Consider the following 19,707-nt stretch of genomic DNA (forward strand, 5'->3'; position numbering starts at 1 on the left):
CATGTGCATTCGTCGTGGTAGTTTGTACAGAAATGGAAGAACGGATCATTTTAGCGACTCAGTTCTTTAATTCTTTGAGTCATTTAGTTAATTTCGTTACTTTGATTAAAAATAAAACAAAATGGTACATTTTTAATAAGCAGATTCCCCACCATATCTACACACACAAACTTTGACTATAGTTCCAATAATTAAAATATGACAGTGCAGCTAAAGACAAATTATATTAAACAGATTAAGTAGCTCGCCTCTCATTTTTTCTGGTCCGTGTCCCTTAGTTCTTTTGTCACGTGACTCCCACAATTATTGTAAGAATAATGTGAAGGTTCTGATAAAAAAAGAAAATGATTAAATGCATTGTGTAGCATCTATGGGAGTCACTGATGAAAATGTTTGTATATTTGTCACACTTAAATGATTCAGATCATCAAGCAAAGTTTAATATAACCCGAAGGAATACAAAATGCAGTTTATACATGATTCCATTTATTAAGGGAAAAATCTGTCCAAACCGAACTGGCCTTATGTAATAAAGTATTTTTTCCAGTGTGGCGGGGCGGTGGTTGGTAAAAGTCGACACTAGTATACAACTAGAACAGAAAGCAGACTACGCCACCCCGTTTCTATAAACGGGGAAATTTAGACCCAAAATAAAGCACACCGGTTCGTTTTCACTAAACACAGGAGACATGAATATAAATACAAAAATGCTTTTATTTCTCCATAAGAATAATTAGCTAAAATATAAAAAGAACTGTTGACCAAGCAGACATGAAATAAAGCAAATAAAATACTTTCAGGCTGAGGCTTACCAGTAGGGTGGCTAGCTGCACAGTGAGTATCTTAAGACACCCCACTCACCCAAGTATACTCCACGCAAACACACACTCAAACCACACACGCACACCAAGTGAGAGGGATGCAATGGACACAGCAAAAAATACTGAGAGAAGCACCACCACCACAAAAGGTCAAAACAGCTAGCTTCCCTCACTCCTTCAGGCCTTCAGCTCCTGAAATAAACAAAAACAAACAAGAGTATAAAAAACAATCAAAACACATACAATTCAACAATTTGCATTGGATCAAGTTCAAACCATAAATACAATATGGACCATTTACTGGCCACAAAAGGTTCAGAGAGGCAGGAACTCCACTAGGTTGGAACCACAAGCTCATGAACCTAGTCGCAATGGCACAACAAAGAGTTAAAATAAATAAAAAAAAAAAAGGGAAAAGAATGAAAACAAAAACAAATCAGGGTTCAAATCAAATCACAAAAACAGCAAATTAATCAAGGAAGAAACTAAAAAGATCTCAATAAATACTTCAATCAATATATTTAAACAGGGAACAAAAACTTAATCTTTCCAGGTACCAGATATTGAGTTCTTCCACGCCGTCCTTTAAGCCACCAACATGAGCGTGGGGCAACGAAACAAAAACTGACGATTCCAATACAAATGGTCAGAGTAATAAAATACAAAAATAGCAGCAGAACAAACAGTGCAGTCTTAATATGGTATAGGGAGTAACTTATTTGCCCTGCAGTCCACAGTGACAAAATGCTCGGGAACAATTACCCCCACTAAAATAGACAAAAATAAAGACAAAATCAGTCAGAGACACCAATCCAAATAATGATCAAGGGACTAGATATACATACCCAGAAGTAGATTGTTAAACACAGGTTCAGTTACTCGCAGTTTTATCCAAAAACAACGAGCTGCAAATATGCAGGTGTTCCATCAGCGCATACACAGACTGCAATATAATCGAAGCATAAGTTACGAGTCACACCGCAACAAACATTAATCCACTGGAATTAACATACCTGGAGTGAAAGACAGCCTGTACCCAACAGCAACGTCACGCCAATCCTAAACACAACCTGGCTACAAACCAATATACACACTTAATAGTGCATAAACACTAGTAGCAGCAGCCAAACAGCTAGGTACATACCTCCCGCAAAGCCGCGTGCACCCGCCCACAAACGACAATGATTGGATCATGCACGCTCAGGCGGCATACCCAGCGTCTTAAATATGCCTGGAACGGCAGCCAATAGGCTGTCACACCAGTCATTCAGGCGACAGTCACGTTTACGAGGGCGGTACCTAGACTGCCCTACTACACAAGCATTAACGATTATGCCACAGCATCCTAATTGGATTTAATTCTGGACTTTGGCTAGGCCACTCAAAAACCTTTTTTTTTTTTTTTTTTTTTTTTTTTTTACAGAGTTGGACTTGTGGAGCATTGTCCTGCTGCATTACCCAAGTGCGCTTTAGCTTGAAGTCATGAACTGATGGCCAGACATCCACCTTCAGGATTTTCTGGTAGAGCGCAGAATTCATGGTTCCATTAATATTGGCAATTCATCCTTTTGAAGCATACTTAGCTATGAACTCATGTTGTATGCAAATTATAGAGTAGATTATAGAGCAGAAGCTTTGGTATCTGAAGTAGGAAAAGAGAAGAAACCCAGGTGAGTATATGACATCACCATTAGAGTTAGTATAGAGGGAGAAAAGGAGAGAACCAAGTAATGAGCCTTGTGTGACAGCAGTGGATAGTCTGCATGGGGCAGATGTAGACTTCCTCCATGTTACCTTGCATAAGCAACCTTCTGGGTAGAAAGAAGACGATTTCCATGCTGCTCCATGGATACAGAGCATGGATACAGCTCCTGTCTCAACGGCACCTTGGCAGGACAAGGCTCCCTCCTTGCTATTAGCCACCCAGGGGGACCTATTGATTTCTGGATCAGTTACTAGAATTTTGCATGGCTGCCACTGCCATTGGATGGGACCCCACATACTGTATCATGTCTTCCTCCGGGGGCTCTCACCAGAGTGAGCTCACCACCCGCAAGCCACCAACAAACCTAAAAGGCCTGTTCAGCCTAGCCACCAGGATTGATCAAAGAATCCTGGAGCAGCAAGTATAGAGATCATCCCAACACTCCTGGTGACCTAACCTGCTCCGAAACTCACCACAGGCGGTCCTCAACTAATGGAAATCGGAAAACGCCATTTGCCTCTGACTGAGAAGGAGAGACATTGTTCCAGGGGTCTCTGCCTCTATTGTGCTGAGTCCTCTCCGGGTCTGGGCCCTGGACAGGCACTTCCTCTACCAGGTGTCCTGCTGAGTCAAACCCCTGATAGTCACCATCGCCAAGCAGCATCAAGAGTGGCTGTCCTTCAAAAATATTACATTACATTACATATTACAAGCATACATACAGTATGTATAGTAAAGACACATGTATACAGTGCCAAAAGAAAACATTTAAAATACATTTAATGTAAAAATAATTATATCCCATTTGCATTTTTCTTGTATGCATGCAACATTAATAAATCATTTATCAGTTGATAATAATTATATATATATGTATATATTATATAATATATAATAATTATTTATAATAGTTATTTATATTTTCAGCAAGCAGGAAAAGGTAAATTAAATTTCTGGACAAACTGTAAAAGATTAGTGTTAAACTGAAACACATGCATCTTCTTTTTATAATATTTGGCTACATACCTGTTAGAATGTTTATAAAAAAATAAAATGGTTCAATAAAATCCGAATCATTTGCTAAGGCCAATTTATTTATTCAGGGTATCACCCATAGAAAGCAAACCTAAATTCTTGCAAGTATTGAAATGGTTGTGTCTTAAGTGACAACACAAACAACACAGAAACATCCTCCTGTCTGGCTAAGCATATTGGCTATGATTAATTAGCTATATTTTGTGAATGAAAAGCTGCACTTTGTCTTGTGTTTTGAACCAATGCAGATTAATTCAAAACTAGATATATCCATTTTATTGTTAATATCACAGATTTAATTATGTAAAATTTACATCCACTCAAACTTCTTTTTTTTCAGTGTATGACATTATACCATCACTGGTGAAGTGAATAACACTGATTATCTCTTCAGTTTGACAAGGGCCAATTTGTGATGGCTCGATATACTGGGTCAGAGCATCTCCAAAACTGCAGCTCTTGTGGGCTGTTCCCAGTCTGCAGTGCTCAGAAGCTAACAAAAGTGGTCTAAGGAAGAAACAGTGGTGAACCATATATATATGAAAATATATATAAATATTTTATATTATATGAAAATAATATAATCTCATTATAACTCTTATATTTGAAGCTTCAAACTTTCCAATCTAATAGACTTTGTGATTTTTGGCACTGATATAAGGGTGTTCATTTCATTATGCCATCTGTTAAATGAGTTGTTTGACATGCAAATTAATTTTTAATTAATAGGAGAATCAGTCGGAGAATGCTGAGCATGAAGCCACCAGGAAGGAGGAAAAGAGGAAGACCAAGGAGGAGGTTAATGGATGTGGTGAGGGAAGACATGCAGGTAGTTGGTTTGAAAGGCAGATGTAGAGGACAGGGGGTATGGAGACGGATGATCTGCTGTGTGATGGGAGCAGCTGAAAGAAGAAGAAGAAGAAAAAGAAGAAGAAGATATACCATTTTTTAGATATACCAAGAAAATGCTATGGTCATTTTGAATTTGATGGCTGCAACAGGTCTCAAAATAGTTGGGACAGGGCCATGTTTACTACTGTGTAGCATCAAGTCTTCTGGCCGTATACATCTGGAAACTGAGCAGACCAGTTGCTGAAGGGTTGGGAAAGGAATGTTGTCCCACATGTGTCTGATACGGGATTCGAGCTGCTCAACAGTTTTTAGTTTACTTTGTTGTCTTTTTCATTTCATGATGTGCAAAATGTTTTCAAATGGTGAAAGGTCTAGACTGCAGGCAGGACAATTCAGCACATGGACTCTTCTGCTACGTAGCCATGCTGTTGTAATATATTCAGTGTGCAGTTAGTATTGTCTCAAATATGCAAGGCCTTCCATGAGAAATAAGTTTTCTGGATGGAAGCATTTTTTGCCCTAAAACCTGTATATATAAATTTTGAACTTGTGTGTTGATAACAAGCCAGACGATTTACGCATGCCTTCTTCTTTGCATAATAGAGATTTAACTGGCATTTGTGGATGATATGGCAAACAATTTTCGCCATCAAAAACTATTAATAAACAATCATCCCACTCACCTGTTATCAATGACCCCATAAGTTGCTAAATGCTTAATTTTAATAACACTTATTTTTTTTCCAGACTTTTGTTGCCTTGTTCCAACTATTTGATGTGTTGCAGCCATTAATTTTAAAATTACCTTATTTTGGTTTTCGATTGTGAATAACATATTGCAAATCATTGCATTCTGTTTTACATTTTACATTTTACACATTGTCCCAACTTTTTTGGAATTGGGGTTGTGTTTGTATTATGTATTATTACTGTTATTATTATTATTATCATCATCATTATTATATTGTATTTATAATATTTATTTTATTGTTTAATTTACTCATATACAGATTTGTGTGTAGAAGCGATGTAGGGACTCTTTTTCATGAGTCCCTGTATGTAAGCAGTGATGCTGTAGTTGGGGGTCTGTGGAAACGCCATCAAGGCTAACGGAGCTAATTCAGTGTAAAGCTTTGAAGGTTTTTTTTTTTTTTTTTTACACTGTTTGCGAGTTGAAGTTTGGGTTCACTGTGGTGACAATTTTGTACAGTCTTCAACAACGAGTGGTATTAATTACGCTCAATTTTATTCCGCCGTTCATCTACAAAAGTGGAGAAATCGCTGTAGCAACGCTAAACTTAAAGCGGGGTGTTTTTTGTTATTAAAGGCCGCCGTCCTGGGAATGAGCGCCGTCTTCATTCGGCTTCTTGAAGCTACACACCGCCACAACACCACCAGTTCGTCTCCGGGAGGAGTTCTGTAGAGGTGTAGTGTTAATATTTTAGATATCTCCAGAATGTAATCCATCAGCGTACTGATGAGAAATGGAGGTAAAGCCCTGGGATCTGGTAAGTTAATGACAACAACAAATGGACATTTTGTGAGAGCAGTTGTGGCTAGCTGGCTACATAACAACAATAATGTACAACCTTGGCGTATTGTGTTGCGGTTTAATGCTAAGCGGAAAACGGAGTTTAAAAAAAAACCTAGTTTTATATATTAGTAACAAGTGAAACAGATTTTACGACCTGGGTTTTTTATTCGTCTCGTGTGTTAGCGAACTAGCAAACAAGCTAAACGAAGCTCCCTGAGCAACCTACCGTTAACTCTCCTCTCCGGTCCCTTACAGTCTGTCAGCTATCATACAGAAATGGTTCATTCGTTGACAAAATACACAGATATCGGTTTTATTTCTGAGTAAGTCACAATGGGATTTGTTGGAGGAAATTTGACAACCTAACGTCTGCAATAATCGTCTTCAAGAACGTTAATCGTAAATGCAACATCATCACACAGGTGATTTATACAGTAAAAATGCAACATCTGCACACACAATGTATAAAAATGCAACATCTACACACAGATGATTTTATACAGTAGAAATGCAACGTCTAGACACACAACAATGTACGCAACATCTGCACACACAAAATGTGTACAAATTCAACATCTGCACCCAGGTGAATTATTCGAAACGCAACATATACACACAACAATGTATGGAAATGCAACATCTGCACACACAACAATGTGTAAAAAAAAAAAAAAAATCAACACATCTGCACATAGGTGATTTCTACAGTAGAAATTCAACATCTGCACCCAGGTGATTTATTTATTATACACACAACTGCACACACAGCAATGTATAGAAATGCAACATCTGTACACACAACAATGTGTACAAAATAAAAATAAAAAATAAACACACCTGCACCCTGGTGATTTCTACAGTAGAAATTCAACATCTGCAACGTATAGAAACGCAGCATCTGCGCCCAGTTGATTTATACTGTATAAATGCAGCATCTGCTTATTATTATCATTATTATTATTATTAGTTTCAGCATTAAAACGCATCACAATACACGAAGTGCCCATTGTTGTTATTTCTATACATTGTTCTCTGTTCATATGTTTCATTTATACTGCTTATAAATGCAACATTCATATATATATATATATATATATATATATATATATATATATATATATATATATATATATATATATATATAATGAATGTTAAATTTATAAGCAGTATAAATCAGATCTATCTGGATGTATAGGTCTGTTTCACTTAAAATGTACTTTTAATATGCATCGCAAGATATATACTGTAAGAACAAAAGCCCTAAGATCTACAGAAAAAAATGTTTTAATGAAAGGCTTTGCAAGCATTTGCACAAGTGTGATGTAAGGAAATTAAAGAATGACCTTGCTGTTTATGTAGCACAATCTACACAGAATGGTAAAAACATTTTTGTGCAGTTTTTCTTGAGAAAGAGGACGTCTGGTAATATTTCCTGTGTTACTGTATTAGTTTATATATATATAAAAAAAGTCAGGGCTGCATCTATTATTCTGATAATCGATGAATCGGACAGTTGTTTTAATTAGATGTTTTGCTTATTATAACTATATACTGTAAAACCCTAATTCATGGTATTTATGTATAAAATTGTACTTAAAAAAATGTAAAAGCCGACGATTAACGATTTTAATTTTGACATTTTAAAGCTTATAGTGGCTGCTTGTTGAGGAGTGCATGGGGAATTTCTCCTTTAACAAATACAAACTGGGTTTGTTTCTTTCTGTAAAAAACAAAACAGCTTTTTGAGTATGCAAGGTGAAGCAATTTGCGCAAATAAACATTTGTTTTGTTTTTAATAATAATTGCAGATGGCAAGTTGACAAACATGCCTTAAAAAAATCAATATAATATATAATGCAACATTGTTTTGATTTCTGTTTAAAGAAATACTCAGACATTTTGTTCAGTTGTGAAGATATAAACATCTAGAATATAGAATTATTACATTTTGTATAATAATGAAATGATATATGCATGAATTAAATATGCAAAGATTGAAAACAAGCATTTGAACGTAGTAAAGCCGCAGTAAATCAAGTTTGAAAACAGAAAAGTTACTGTTGTAGTGGACAAAAACTATAAAAAAGTGAACGGAACGGAGAAACATATCGAGCTAACAAGAAAAAAAATATGCATAATCATTCTATGAAAACCACAACAGTGACTGAAAACATGATCATATACTGCTGCTGTTATTTGCTGCTTTTAGATTGTGTTTGTTCGCATCATTTTAATTTACTTCATCGCCTTGTCATGAGCGAGTGGATTGTGCAACCTGATACTCGTGAGTCACGACAGAACAGATCCAGTGCGATTGTCCTGAACAAACAAACAGTTTACACTAAAGCAAATTTTCACATGATGAGTATTTTACAGTTTTTGCTCACCGTGCTGACACTGGTGTCAGTGACACCAGTGCATTTACTTTTTCTGCTGCCGGTTGATCCTGCACTCGCCACCATTTTGCAGTTACCAAATCTGTAACTAGATTTTTTACAGGGGTGCAACTAATAATCAATAATAATTGATTTAATCCAATTCAATTATTCAATTTGTAAGAAAAAACTTATTGTGTTGTATATGCGTTTTGGCACCTGCACAACAGAAATGCTTAGCTTTAACTTTTGTCTTTGGTTTAGCAAGACTTCTTGACTTGTAAGGAAAAAAGACATATAGCTCTCATTGTTTTCCTGGATCACGTGTAGGTGGAGAAGAGGATGGGTTTGGCTGTGCCTGGCCTTTTCCTGTTGCTGCTCTCTCTGGCCCCTGGTTGCTGGTCAGGAGATTGTAAGGGCCATAGGCAGATTCTGCGAGGGTCTCCGAGCTACATTACAGACGGCCCAGGAAACTACTCTGTGAACGGCAACTGTGAATGGCTCATCACAGGTAAGTGTCAAAAGAACTGAATTGAAAGCAACTGTAGCTAACCACTGTGGTTATACAGTACGATTGATTTGCTTTACTTCACACACACACACACACACACACACACACACACACACACACACACACACACACACAGTGTATCAAAAGTGAGTACATCTCTCACATTTCAGCAACTATTTTAGTTTAGCATCTCAAGGGATTTTTGCTTACCTTGCATAACTGCATGAACCCTTATGGCACAATACAATTTATTTATTACATAACATTTAAGGTTACAGTTACCTTACGCTGATAATTTGCACGGAATTGAGTCAGCCAGGGTTGGGTAGTCCTTACAGTAGCTGTGGGTAGCCAGTAGACTTCCAAATGATCAGTCATGGTGGAATGGTATTTGGACTTAATAATGTTCATTTGGGAAAAGGCTGACTCGCATAAATAAGTGATTTACTTAGCTCGCTATGTATGTATGCATATGTGCATGCGTGGTGACTAGTATGTTCAAAGAGATGGGATATCAGATTTTTTTTTTTTGCACGCAATCTCCCCATCCTACCTTTTTGCGACCTACCGGTGGATCGCAATCAACGTATTGGGTACCCTTGCTTTATATTCATTCATATCAAATCTGTAAATAAAAAACTTTTATTTTGAATTCTGGAGTTTTTAAATGGGTGTATTTTTTTTTTTTTTTTTAGGTTAACTAACAAAGACACCTAGGTTGATTTTGAAGGTTTTAAATGTAAAGGTTAGACTACCCTGAATATTTCAGACCACCACACTATAATCCTACACGAGTCAATGATGTTTAGATGTTAAGTATGTGCCAGGAAAATGGAGATGTCTTTTTCCATCGGATGGCATTCAATTATTGAAACCGCTCCAAATTCTATTTTCAGCTCCTGGCAGCAATTATCGCATTGTGCTCAACTTTACATTCATGGACACAGAGTGCACATATGATTACCTGTTTGTGTACGATGGCGATTCCTATGAAAGTCCCCTTCTTGCAAGTCTGAGTGGCAACACCCTGCCCCAACCAATAGAGGCAAGATCTGGCAAGGTGAGTTTAAAATAAAGGCAATATTCGACTGCCTTTATTTTTTAAGACCTACTATACACTCCTACCTCTGTTTCACTAAGTGCACGATGTTGACAGTATATTTGAGTATGAGAGCGTGCTATACAATTATTTTCTAGATAATTATTACTGAATAAGTGTGGCATAACAGGCGAATTGATGTTCAGCTAGCTTGTGAAAATAAAAATAGAAAAAAGGAGAGCAAATGAAAATTCACTCAATACCCTTAGTCCAATACAGATTTCGGGTAAATTTTTTTTCCTCCTAATTTAAAGGCCACCCTTGTCTTTTTTTGTGATGTGATTATTAAGTCTAATTTAGAGGTGGTAATTTCTTGGTTGTTACATAATTTTCATCATTCATTCGAAAATTTAAAATATCAGTTATCTTAAGTTATCTTATATTAATAAGAATTCCATCCTACACTATATGGACTATTGTTTGTGGACACCTATACATAAGATGTGTTTTTTGAACATGAACATTTAGTCCCCAAATACTATTATAATAAGAAGTTCCACTAGATTTTGGTGTGTGGTTGTGGAGATTTGTGCTCATTCAGCCACAAGGGTGTTAGTATAGTTGGGTAATTATGTAGGGTGAGGAGGCCGATACAATTGTATGCCTCCAAAATTTTGGTGACAGTTTGTGGAAGGACCACATATGACTGGTAAAACCAGGTGTCCATGTAGACAGCAAACGCTGGATTTAAAGTTCCAGAATTGTATGTGCAATCTTATGTGATGCAGTGATGCTGAGTTTGAGCGTGCGGTCAGCAATCAGCTCTGGTAGATATGGATGCTGATCTGTTTAACCTGAGTATACAGATAAGAAAACCGTTAAATAATACACTTATCAGGCATAACGTTGACATTATAACATTATAACCGGTGAAGTGAATAACACTGATTTTCTCTTCACATGGCACCTGTTAGTAGGTCGTATATATTATGCAGCATGTGAACATGCTTGTCCTCAAAGGTGATGGAGATGAAAAGGTGATGGTTGATGCTGTTAATGCTGGATAGTTCAGGACTGTTTTGGCAGCAAAAGGGGGACCAACGCAATATTAGGCAGGTGGCCATAATGATTGGTGTAATAAAAAATATAGATGTAAAATAACTAGCAAATATAAGTAGTTAATAAAATATAGCTTTGAGAGCTTTGTATCAACTGGCATTGGTAAAAAGGCTAATGTCTTTGGGGAATGATAACAATGCTAATTTTTCAGAGGTGCTGGTGACCTGGTCTTTATTTGCACTTGAAGAGGTGTGCAAGAGATTACAGTATATTACACAGTGAAGTATGCAATCTAGGGATAGTAACACCTACCTTCCATCACGATACATCATTCTTATTTTGGCACTTTTTATTTAATTTTGGTTCTTTCGCAGTTATTTCTTTCCTCAGTGTTTTTCTGGGTAAAAAAAAAATCTAGTAAATTAAGCCATTTCCAAATAATTGGACCTGAAAATTAATTTACTTTTGCTTGTAGTATAATATTAAATGGTTTTAGTTTTGGCAGCCAAATGTGCTTGATTATGGCTTCTTTTGTGTTAAGGTATAACATAATAGTACAGTCTGTGGCACAGTGGTGACGGTTGTGACCTCAGTGAGCCCCAGTTTGACTTTTACTCAAAGTCTGTGAGGAGTTTTGCTGGTTTTCCTATTTCAGTGTGGATGAAGGACTGGAAACCTATCCCAGATGTGTCCCTACCTCATGTCTGGTGTTTTTGAGATAGGCTCTATGATATTGTGATCCTGTCCAAGATGAAGCAGTTACTGAGGAAGAATGAATGAGTTATACAATATTCTTCTTATTCTTCAGCATCTTGCATCTGATGCTTTTATTTATTTATTTATTTATTTATTTTTTCAGATGCTGCTCCATCTCTTCAGTGATGCTAATTACAACCTGCTAGGCTTCAATGCCACATACACATTCTCGTTGTGCCCTGGGGATTGTGGAGGTCATGGGCGCTGTGATGCAATGTCATCTCGCTGTCAGTGCCATCAAGGTTGGGGAGGAACTGATTGTTCGTTACCTCTCTGCTCCACGGACTGCACACAACATGGACATGGGCGCTGTGATAAGGTTTTGTTTACCAAATTTGTGATGTAACCAAAGTTTTGATGAAAGACTTCATTTATTCTATTATTTTTTATTCAACAGCAACTGAATTATACTGTTATATAGCCTCTGTTTATTTATTTTTTATTTTTATTTTTTTAATATATTTTTTGGATGACAGTTTCTATGTTTTTGATCTGAATAAATGAAATCTGTGGCATGTAACATGAGTTCTCCCTCTATGTTTCCTCAGAGGGGAGACCATTGCTTATGCAGTTCTGGCTTTGTAGGACAGAGCTGTCAGCTGGGCCTGCATGATAAAGGTGGTGTGGGACAATGGTGGGGGGTAAACACCAGGGATGGAAGGTTTTCTCCACGGACTGCATCAGGTGGTGCCTTCCTTTCCTCCACCAGAACTTTTTATATGTTTGGAGGTAAGGAGACATAAGCAGGGATGTTTGTTTTAATATTATTATGTTTAAGGTCACTTTTGCAAATGTTTGTTAAAGTTATAACATGCTTATCCATAAGATAGAGGTTGTTGTACTTATGTTTTTTTCCCCCCATAACATTATGAAATTTGGAGTGGTGTAGTATGGACTGGTGGCTGTTTCTGGCCAATAAAATACTGCTCAGAAATATTCTCACCAGCCATTTTCGCTCTAACATCTATATTACGATCGAAGTCACACAGATCACACCCTTTCCTTATTCTGATATTTGGTTTGTACAATTACTGAAGCTCTTGTCCTTGATCAGTATGACTTTATAGGTTAAACTTCTACCATGTGATTGGCTGATAAGACAACTGCATTAATGCGCAGGTGTACAGGTATTTAAAATGAATGGACACGAACATATATTCTTCCTACTGATGGTAATCTGTAATAGCACGTACGCTGACTACAAGGAGTGTCTATGTCTCATACTGATTTATATCAGTATAATTGATTGATTAATTACTGATTTCGGGTGCTCACATGATAAAGACATTCAACGTGGACACAATCGTTGGAAGGAATTTTGTTTGTGTTTTAATGAGAGTAAGATCTGGATCATATGTTGATTTTGTTTGCCCAGTGCAGTTTTAGTTGATCTCTATTCTAGGTCTTTGCTATAGGTATATTTCAAAGATAAATTGAAGCATTTACTGGTATTTCCCAACAAATATGAGACGAGTTGAATGATAATGCAGCCTACCTTCATTCATATAACACTGCCATACATTACATTTCTTGGAAAGGACAGCAAAAATAATTTTTATGTCATTGAGTATTATGTAATAGGGGATATAAAGTGCATACATGTTTATAAAATATTTATTTGTTTCTTTTAAGTATATTTACTTTTTTCTCAAATTGAATTAGATTTTCCTGTAATTTATTTAATTACTGAATTTGATCTACTCAAAACAGGTAGTGAGGTTATTTAAAGTTGCTTTTAACGTTGTCGGACATAAATAACCAAATGCCATACATAATACAAATAAGTGTGGCCGTGCACGAGCACTATATTTTAGAATCTGTGGGATTTAGTAGTGGCCATTGCGTAAAGATGGCCTAGAAATTTAAATCTAATATAATAAGGACATTTGTTTGGAAGCTTGTTGAAATAAATTACTGCATTTTTCTGTCTTTCAGGTTTTGATTTAAACAAAGCATTAGGAGATCTTGTGGAATACAACTTTTCCAGCAATCGTTGGGAGAAAAAGTTTCACTCTGTTGCCCCTGTAAGACTGTTTATTTTACCTTTTTAGTTGCATTCAATGTTAAACATGTTGCTTTATTGATGTACTTTAAGTTTTCTCTCTGTCTGTTTTCTTGCTCAAGGCCCCTAGGCACTCTCATACAGCAGTGGAATGGCAGGGTAACATGGTCGTATACGGTGGTGAGCTTTCTAACCACTCATTGGCTAGTGATGTCTGGCTGTACCGCCCACAGCAAAATGATTGGCGACAGCTTGGCCTGTCAGATGCTCCAGGTGCCCCCAAGCTAGCAAATCATGCAGCAGCTCTGGTAGACAATGATCTGTATGTGTTTGGGGGTAAGTAGCAGCCTTCAGCACCCTTAAAAGTAGATCTAATATTTATACTGAAACACAATTGCTTTCTTTAAGTTTTATTAGTCTTTAAGAAAGAATCGGCTGTTTCCATTGTCAGCATAAACAACTATGTAAATAAGTGTAAAAATGATAAATTAGCTAGCTCACTAAGCAAGGAATAAAACATGCTTATCTTTCGACTGCCTGGAAACCTAATTGTTTAGGCTAGAAATTGAAAGTTGCAATGGATGCAATAATGTATAGTTCAGATTTCGTTATTTAGTATTTTTTTTTTATTTTTATTTTTTAGTGTTTTTACATCGTCTGTTTATTCTAATTTACCCACCTATAGTAAATTGATCTGAGAGTCAAGTCAATATTATATTCCAAATGTAAATAGCAAGGTTTTTTAAGTGAATATTTATAATCTTTTATTTTTTTATTAAATAAAATCAGTAGCTTGTCCATAAAATCTAACATGGTTATCTGTCAGTAGTAGTTATTATTAGTATCTGTTGGTTGAACCAGATCAGTTTTTTTTTTGCCTTAAAATCTTAAACTTCTTGCTAATGTTTCTCTGTCCACAGGACGCACAGAGATGGACATGTTTTCCTCTTCTCTGTATCGCTTTCGGCTGGGTGATGAGGTTTGGGAGGAAGTACAACCTCATGGCGGAAAGCCCCCTGCTACTGCAGGCCACAGCATGGTCTTTCACAATGCATCCAGAACTTTGTTGGTGTATGGAGGGCACAGACCTACTACAGCCAGGTACCCCAAACAGCCATGTTACAGAATGTTTGCTTGAAATGTAGACTTAGAGCTAGGAGCTGTTCTAACAACTAACCACTTGGGCATCCAAAACCCTGTATTATTAAAGTAGGATCTCTGCTTTGCCTGGTCTAAATCAGAGGCAGTGCATTAAAATTTTTTGAAAGAGACATAAAAATGGTGGAATTTTGTTCTGGTTTGAATCGAATCAAATCAACTTTTATGAATGAATTTGGAGTTTAAAATGTTTCAAGTTCTGGTATAATGCCATGCCTGTATTTCCCTTGTCTTTTTTACAGGTTCAGCGTAAGAGTGAACTCCACAGATATTTTTCATGTGGACAAACGTTTCTGGACCTCACTTCGGTCACGTTACCCTGCTAATGGACCTCGTGAGAGAGCCTTTCATTCAGCCACCATAATTGGCAATTACATGGTGATATATGGTGAGTCTTTGTCATATTATTTTAAAGCTGATTAATAACAGGAATTGGAATATGTCTGTGACATATGTTGTGTAAATGATGAGAATTTATTCAGTTCATTCTTGTTTATAAAGCATGTTGACATTTGAATTGACATTGAATTCAGATGAAGATGTAAATATTTAGTTTGGAAACCAGAGGCTACAGAGGCAATTAAATCTCCATATGATCGGGATGAAACCCTGAGAGGAACCAGATTCAGAAAGGAATCCTATTCTAGGTGATGCCAGACAATAAATTCTTATTCTTATTCACCTGTACACTATAATGGCAAACAGTTCCAAGATTGCTCAAACGATGTTCTGTATAAGCAACATAGTCTTTGTATGTACAGCAACATTTCTTTTAGATAAGGTTACAGAATTTAGGAGAGATTTTCCACTGAAACGTGGGTTAGACTTTTAAAAGTGCCGGCTTTTTTCTATGGGACCATCTATGTCAGCAGAGAACGAATGACATAGGCAGAAGTTTCAAGTAGAAGAAGCATCAGGATAAATTAGGCTGGTCTAAAGGGTAAGAGAAGCCACAGCATTAGATCAGCAGACAGAATTTTGTGAATGGATTGTGATTTTGTAAAATTTATCTAATTTATTTTTTCTGGTAGGTGGAAACGTGCACATCCATTACCTTGAGGAGAAATGTTATGATGAGGAGATCTTCTTTTACCATTTGGGCTGCCACCAGTGGGTTTCTGCAGGAGAAAGTTTTTCACACCGTAAGTGGTTTAACGAACAGAGCAATCAATATCCGTTTCTGACCACAGGACATTATGTACCTTATGAATGCTAATAAAGAGAATAAAGAATCAGTTGATTAAAAATTAATGAATAATATTGCCAGTTGCCAATAACAGTTGTTCTGTTAAGTGAATAAGGTTGTAACAATTTGTAAAAAAGATGAGGGTTCTGTATAAATTCCTTGAACACATCATTTGTGTTACAGCTCCCAAACTCCTCTGTTTATTTTCCGATAGGAAGCCACTCTGTGAGAGGTCGTTACGCTCATGTTGCTGCTGTCATGGATGGCCGTGTGCTGCTCATCGCTGGTGGTTACAGTGGTGTTGCACTCGGTGACCTGGTGGCATACAAAGTCCCACTGTTTGTCAGCAGTGACCCTGGTGATAGAGTAAGTTGATTTAGAAAATCACAGATTTAGGAGTTGATTTATATATATATCATCACACACACACACACACACACACACACACACACACACACACACACACACACACACACACACACACACACACAGTGGTGTGTTTGACCTCTTCCTGATTTCCTATTTTTTTGCATGTTTGTCACACTTTAATGTGACAGATCAATAAAACTAATTTAAATATTAGTAAAAGATTACACAAGTGAACACAACATGCAGTTTTTAAATGAAGGTTTTTATTATTGAGGGAAAATAAAATTCAAAACTACATGGCCCTGTGTGAAAGTGTTAAAATTGTGGTTTATCACATCTAAGTTCAATTTCTCTAGCCACACCCAGGCCTGATTACTGCCACACCTGTTCACAATCAAGAAATCTCTTAAATAGGACCTGCCTGACAAAGTGAAGTCGACCAAAAGATCCTAAAAAGCTAAACATCATGCTGAGGTTCGAAGAAATTTAGAAACAAATGAAAAAGAAAGTAATTGACCTCTATCAGTCTGGAAAAGGTATAAAGCCATTTCTAAAGCTTTGGGTCTCCAGGGAGAGCCATTATTCATAAATGGCAGAAAGATGGAACAGTGGAGAACCTTCTCAGGAGTGGCCGGCCAAAATTACCCCAAGAGCACAGCGACAACTCATCCAAGAGGTCACAAGAAACATTAACTCAATTAAAGAGGTCACAGGTCACAACAACATCCAAATAACTGCAGGCCTCACTAGATAAAAACCTCTGCTGAGCAAAAAGAACATAAAGGCTCGTCTCAGTTTTGCCAGAAAACATGTTGATGATATTTTGGGAAAATACTTTGTGGACTGACAAGACAAAATTTGAACTTTTTGGAAGGTGTGTGTCCCATTACATCTGGCGTAAAAGTAACACCGCATTTCAGAAAAAGAACATCATACCAACAGTAAAATATGGTGGTGGTAGTGTGATGGTCTGGGGCTGTTTTGCTGCTTCAGGACCTGGAAGACTTGCTGTGATAAATAGAACCATGAATTCTGCTGTTTACCAAAAAATCCTGTAGGAGAATGTCTGGCCATCTGTTCATGACCTTAAGATAAAGGCGAACTTTGGTTCTGCAGCAGGACAATAAACCAAAACACACCAGCATGTCCACCTCTGAATGGCTGAAGAGAAACAAAATGAAGACTTTCGAGTAGCCTAGTCAAAGTCCTGACCTGAATCCTATTGAGATGCTGTGGCATGACTTTAAAAAGGTGGTTCATGATCGAAAATCCTCCAATGTGGCTGAATTACAAAAATTCTGCTTAGACTCATTGCAAGTTATCACAATCGCTTGATTGCAGTTGATGCTGCTAAGGGTGGCCCACCCAGTTATTAGGTTTAGGGGCAAACACTTTTTTACACAGGGCCATGTAGTTTTCCATCAATAATAAAAACCTTCATTTAAAAACTGCATGTTGTGTTCACTTGTGTTATCTTTTACTAATATTTAAATTATTTTGATCTGAAACATTAACGTGTGACAAACATGCAAAAAAATAAGAAATCAGTTTTTCACACCACTGTAAATAATGGTAAGGAGATTTAATTAGCCTGAACAAATATATAAATGTAAAGATATTAATGCTATGGGAAGATTTTTCAATGAAAATAAAGATGAATAACAGCTTTACACACACTTGGCATCCAGACAATTCCTTTCCCCCCCGGAATAAGTATCCAAACTTCCCTCCTCCAGAATAACCCCAAACCATTTTTTGGCTGGTTACAGCAATTTTTTTTGTTTTGTTTTTTGACTGTTACAAAATACTCAATTCTGCTACCAGCTGTGAAAACGTCGGAGTTGTGTTTTTTACTTATTTATTCATGACAAAATTTTTACTAAAAATGTTTTTGTGTGTGTTTTTATGTGACAGGATGCAGTATGTGCTGAGGCCCCAGATGAGAGAATGTGTCTAAAAAACCCAGAATGCAGTTGGTGTGAGGGTCGCTGTCGGGAATACCAGCCAACTAATCCAGTAATACATTAAATACCTACTTCCTGCCTTATCTTTCCCTTACTTTCATTTCATTTCAGTTTAGATTTTATCAACTGCATTTGTTATAATCAGTCTTTTTACGTTTTACTGACCAGTGTTGATTGTGTGTGTCCAAAGTGTGGCAGCACAGGCTGTTTAGGTCTGGCACGCTTCCTTTCCGACTGCCAATCATGTCTAGTGTTCAGTGGCGTGCCCAACTCTCTCCCTCGTGCCCCCGGTGATTTTGGTTGGTGTGTCCAGAATGATTCCTGTTTACCGGTCTCAGGTATGAACAGGGAAGAAGAGAGAAGCATGAGTGAGTGATTATTGTACAATGTGCAACCACAGTTTTTGTAGCAAATCAGTATCTCATGACATGCCTATCTTCCTGTGTCTGTGAAATACTGGCTTGTTTATTTTTTCTGTGGTTGCAGTTTGAGTTTCACGATCTTTCTATAGCCTTCAGTGTCAGCTATGTCTCTGGTGATATAAGTCATAGAGTCCTGTGTAACAACACATTTTGACCCCTCGCAGAGCGTAGTGCATGCCGCGTGGACCAGATCTCAGGGGCGTACGGCTGGTGGGGGGAGCGGACGAGTTTCCTGACTTCCCTCCCTTCCTGTCGCACCGAGAACTATGTCCCAGGACTGCACCTGCTCACCTTTCAGCACCCACGCAATCACTCGCAGCCAGACAAGGTACGTCAGGACTCAACTCTAAACTCGATAAGGCAAAGTTCAGCAGTCACACTGGACCATGTCATGAAAATTTTGAGCCACCTCAACTAAATTTTAAATAAAAAGGTTAATCAGATTTAAATCTACATTTCTATTTCTGTCTCCTCTACAGGTGTCCATTCTAAGGAGTACCTCCATAATACTCAACCCCTCCACTGAGATGGATGTCACTTTGCAGTTTCATGGTTTTATTCACCCTTTGTTAGGGGCTCCACCTCCTACACCTCCTCCCCAAGAGACCGTGGCCATGTGGGCCAGGATTCAAAAGTTTCACTTTACAGTGAAGATTGCTACAGGTCCCAACTCAGTCCAGCTGGTAAGAGAATAGTACAATGATTTTTGCACCAGTGTGGCTTTTTAGTGCAAGTCAGGTAGCACCTGCTTTATACTTTTACATCAGTGTTTCAGTATTTATGCCATGTCTAAAAAATATTTGAAGTGGTGTGAAAACTACATGTCCCTGTGTGAAAAAGTGTAACAATTCTGCATAGATGAGTGGACTAAAATTCCTCCACAGCACTGTAGGAAACTCATTGCAAGTTTTCACAAATG

At 37.3% G+C, this 19,707-nt stretch overlaps 1 protein-coding gene across 2 annotated transcripts in view; it reads left to right on the top strand.

The window, feature by feature from the left end:
* Positions 1-5,457: 5,457 nt before the first annotated feature.
* megf8 (multiple EGF-like-domains 8) overlaps positions 5,458-19,707 on the top strand; it is a 38,368-nt gene continuing 24,118 nt past the window's right edge. The window contains exons 1-15 of one of the 2 annotated variants that reach the window (XM_083529778.1): positions 5,458-5,921; positions 8,653-8,833; positions 9,730-9,893; positions 11,791-12,006; positions 12,236-12,416; positions 13,623-13,711; positions 13,812-14,025; positions 14,610-14,790; positions 15,090-15,235; positions 15,879-15,989; positions 16,248-16,399; positions 18,317-18,418; positions 18,557-18,704; positions 18,953-19,116; positions 19,268-19,471. In XM_083529778.1, the coding sequence (XP_083385904.1) occupies positions 5,898-5,921; positions 8,653-8,833; positions 9,730-9,893; positions 11,791-12,006; positions 12,236-12,416; positions 13,623-13,711; positions 13,812-14,025; positions 14,610-14,790; positions 15,090-15,235; positions 15,879-15,989; positions 16,248-16,399; positions 18,317-18,418; positions 18,557-18,704; positions 18,953-19,116; positions 19,268-19,471 (2,277 nt within the window). In that variant the 5' untranslated portion in view covers positions 5,458-5,897. Of the gene's footprint in view, positions 5,922-8,652; positions 8,834-9,729; positions 9,894-11,790; positions 12,007-12,235; positions 12,417-13,622; positions 13,712-13,811; positions 14,026-14,609; positions 14,791-15,089; positions 15,236-15,878; positions 15,990-16,247; positions 16,400-18,316; positions 18,419-18,556; positions 18,735-18,952; positions 19,117-19,267; positions 19,472-19,707 lie in introns of both variants that reach the window. The other variant, XM_083529777.1, reaches the window with a different exon arrangement.

Source organism: Silurus aristotelis (assembly GCF_946808225.1).
Source record: "Silurus aristotelis genome assembly, chromosome: 25".
In the NCBI taxonomy this organism is placed as follows: Eukaryota; Metazoa; Chordata; class Actinopteri; order Siluriformes; family Siluridae; genus Silurus; species Silurus aristotelis.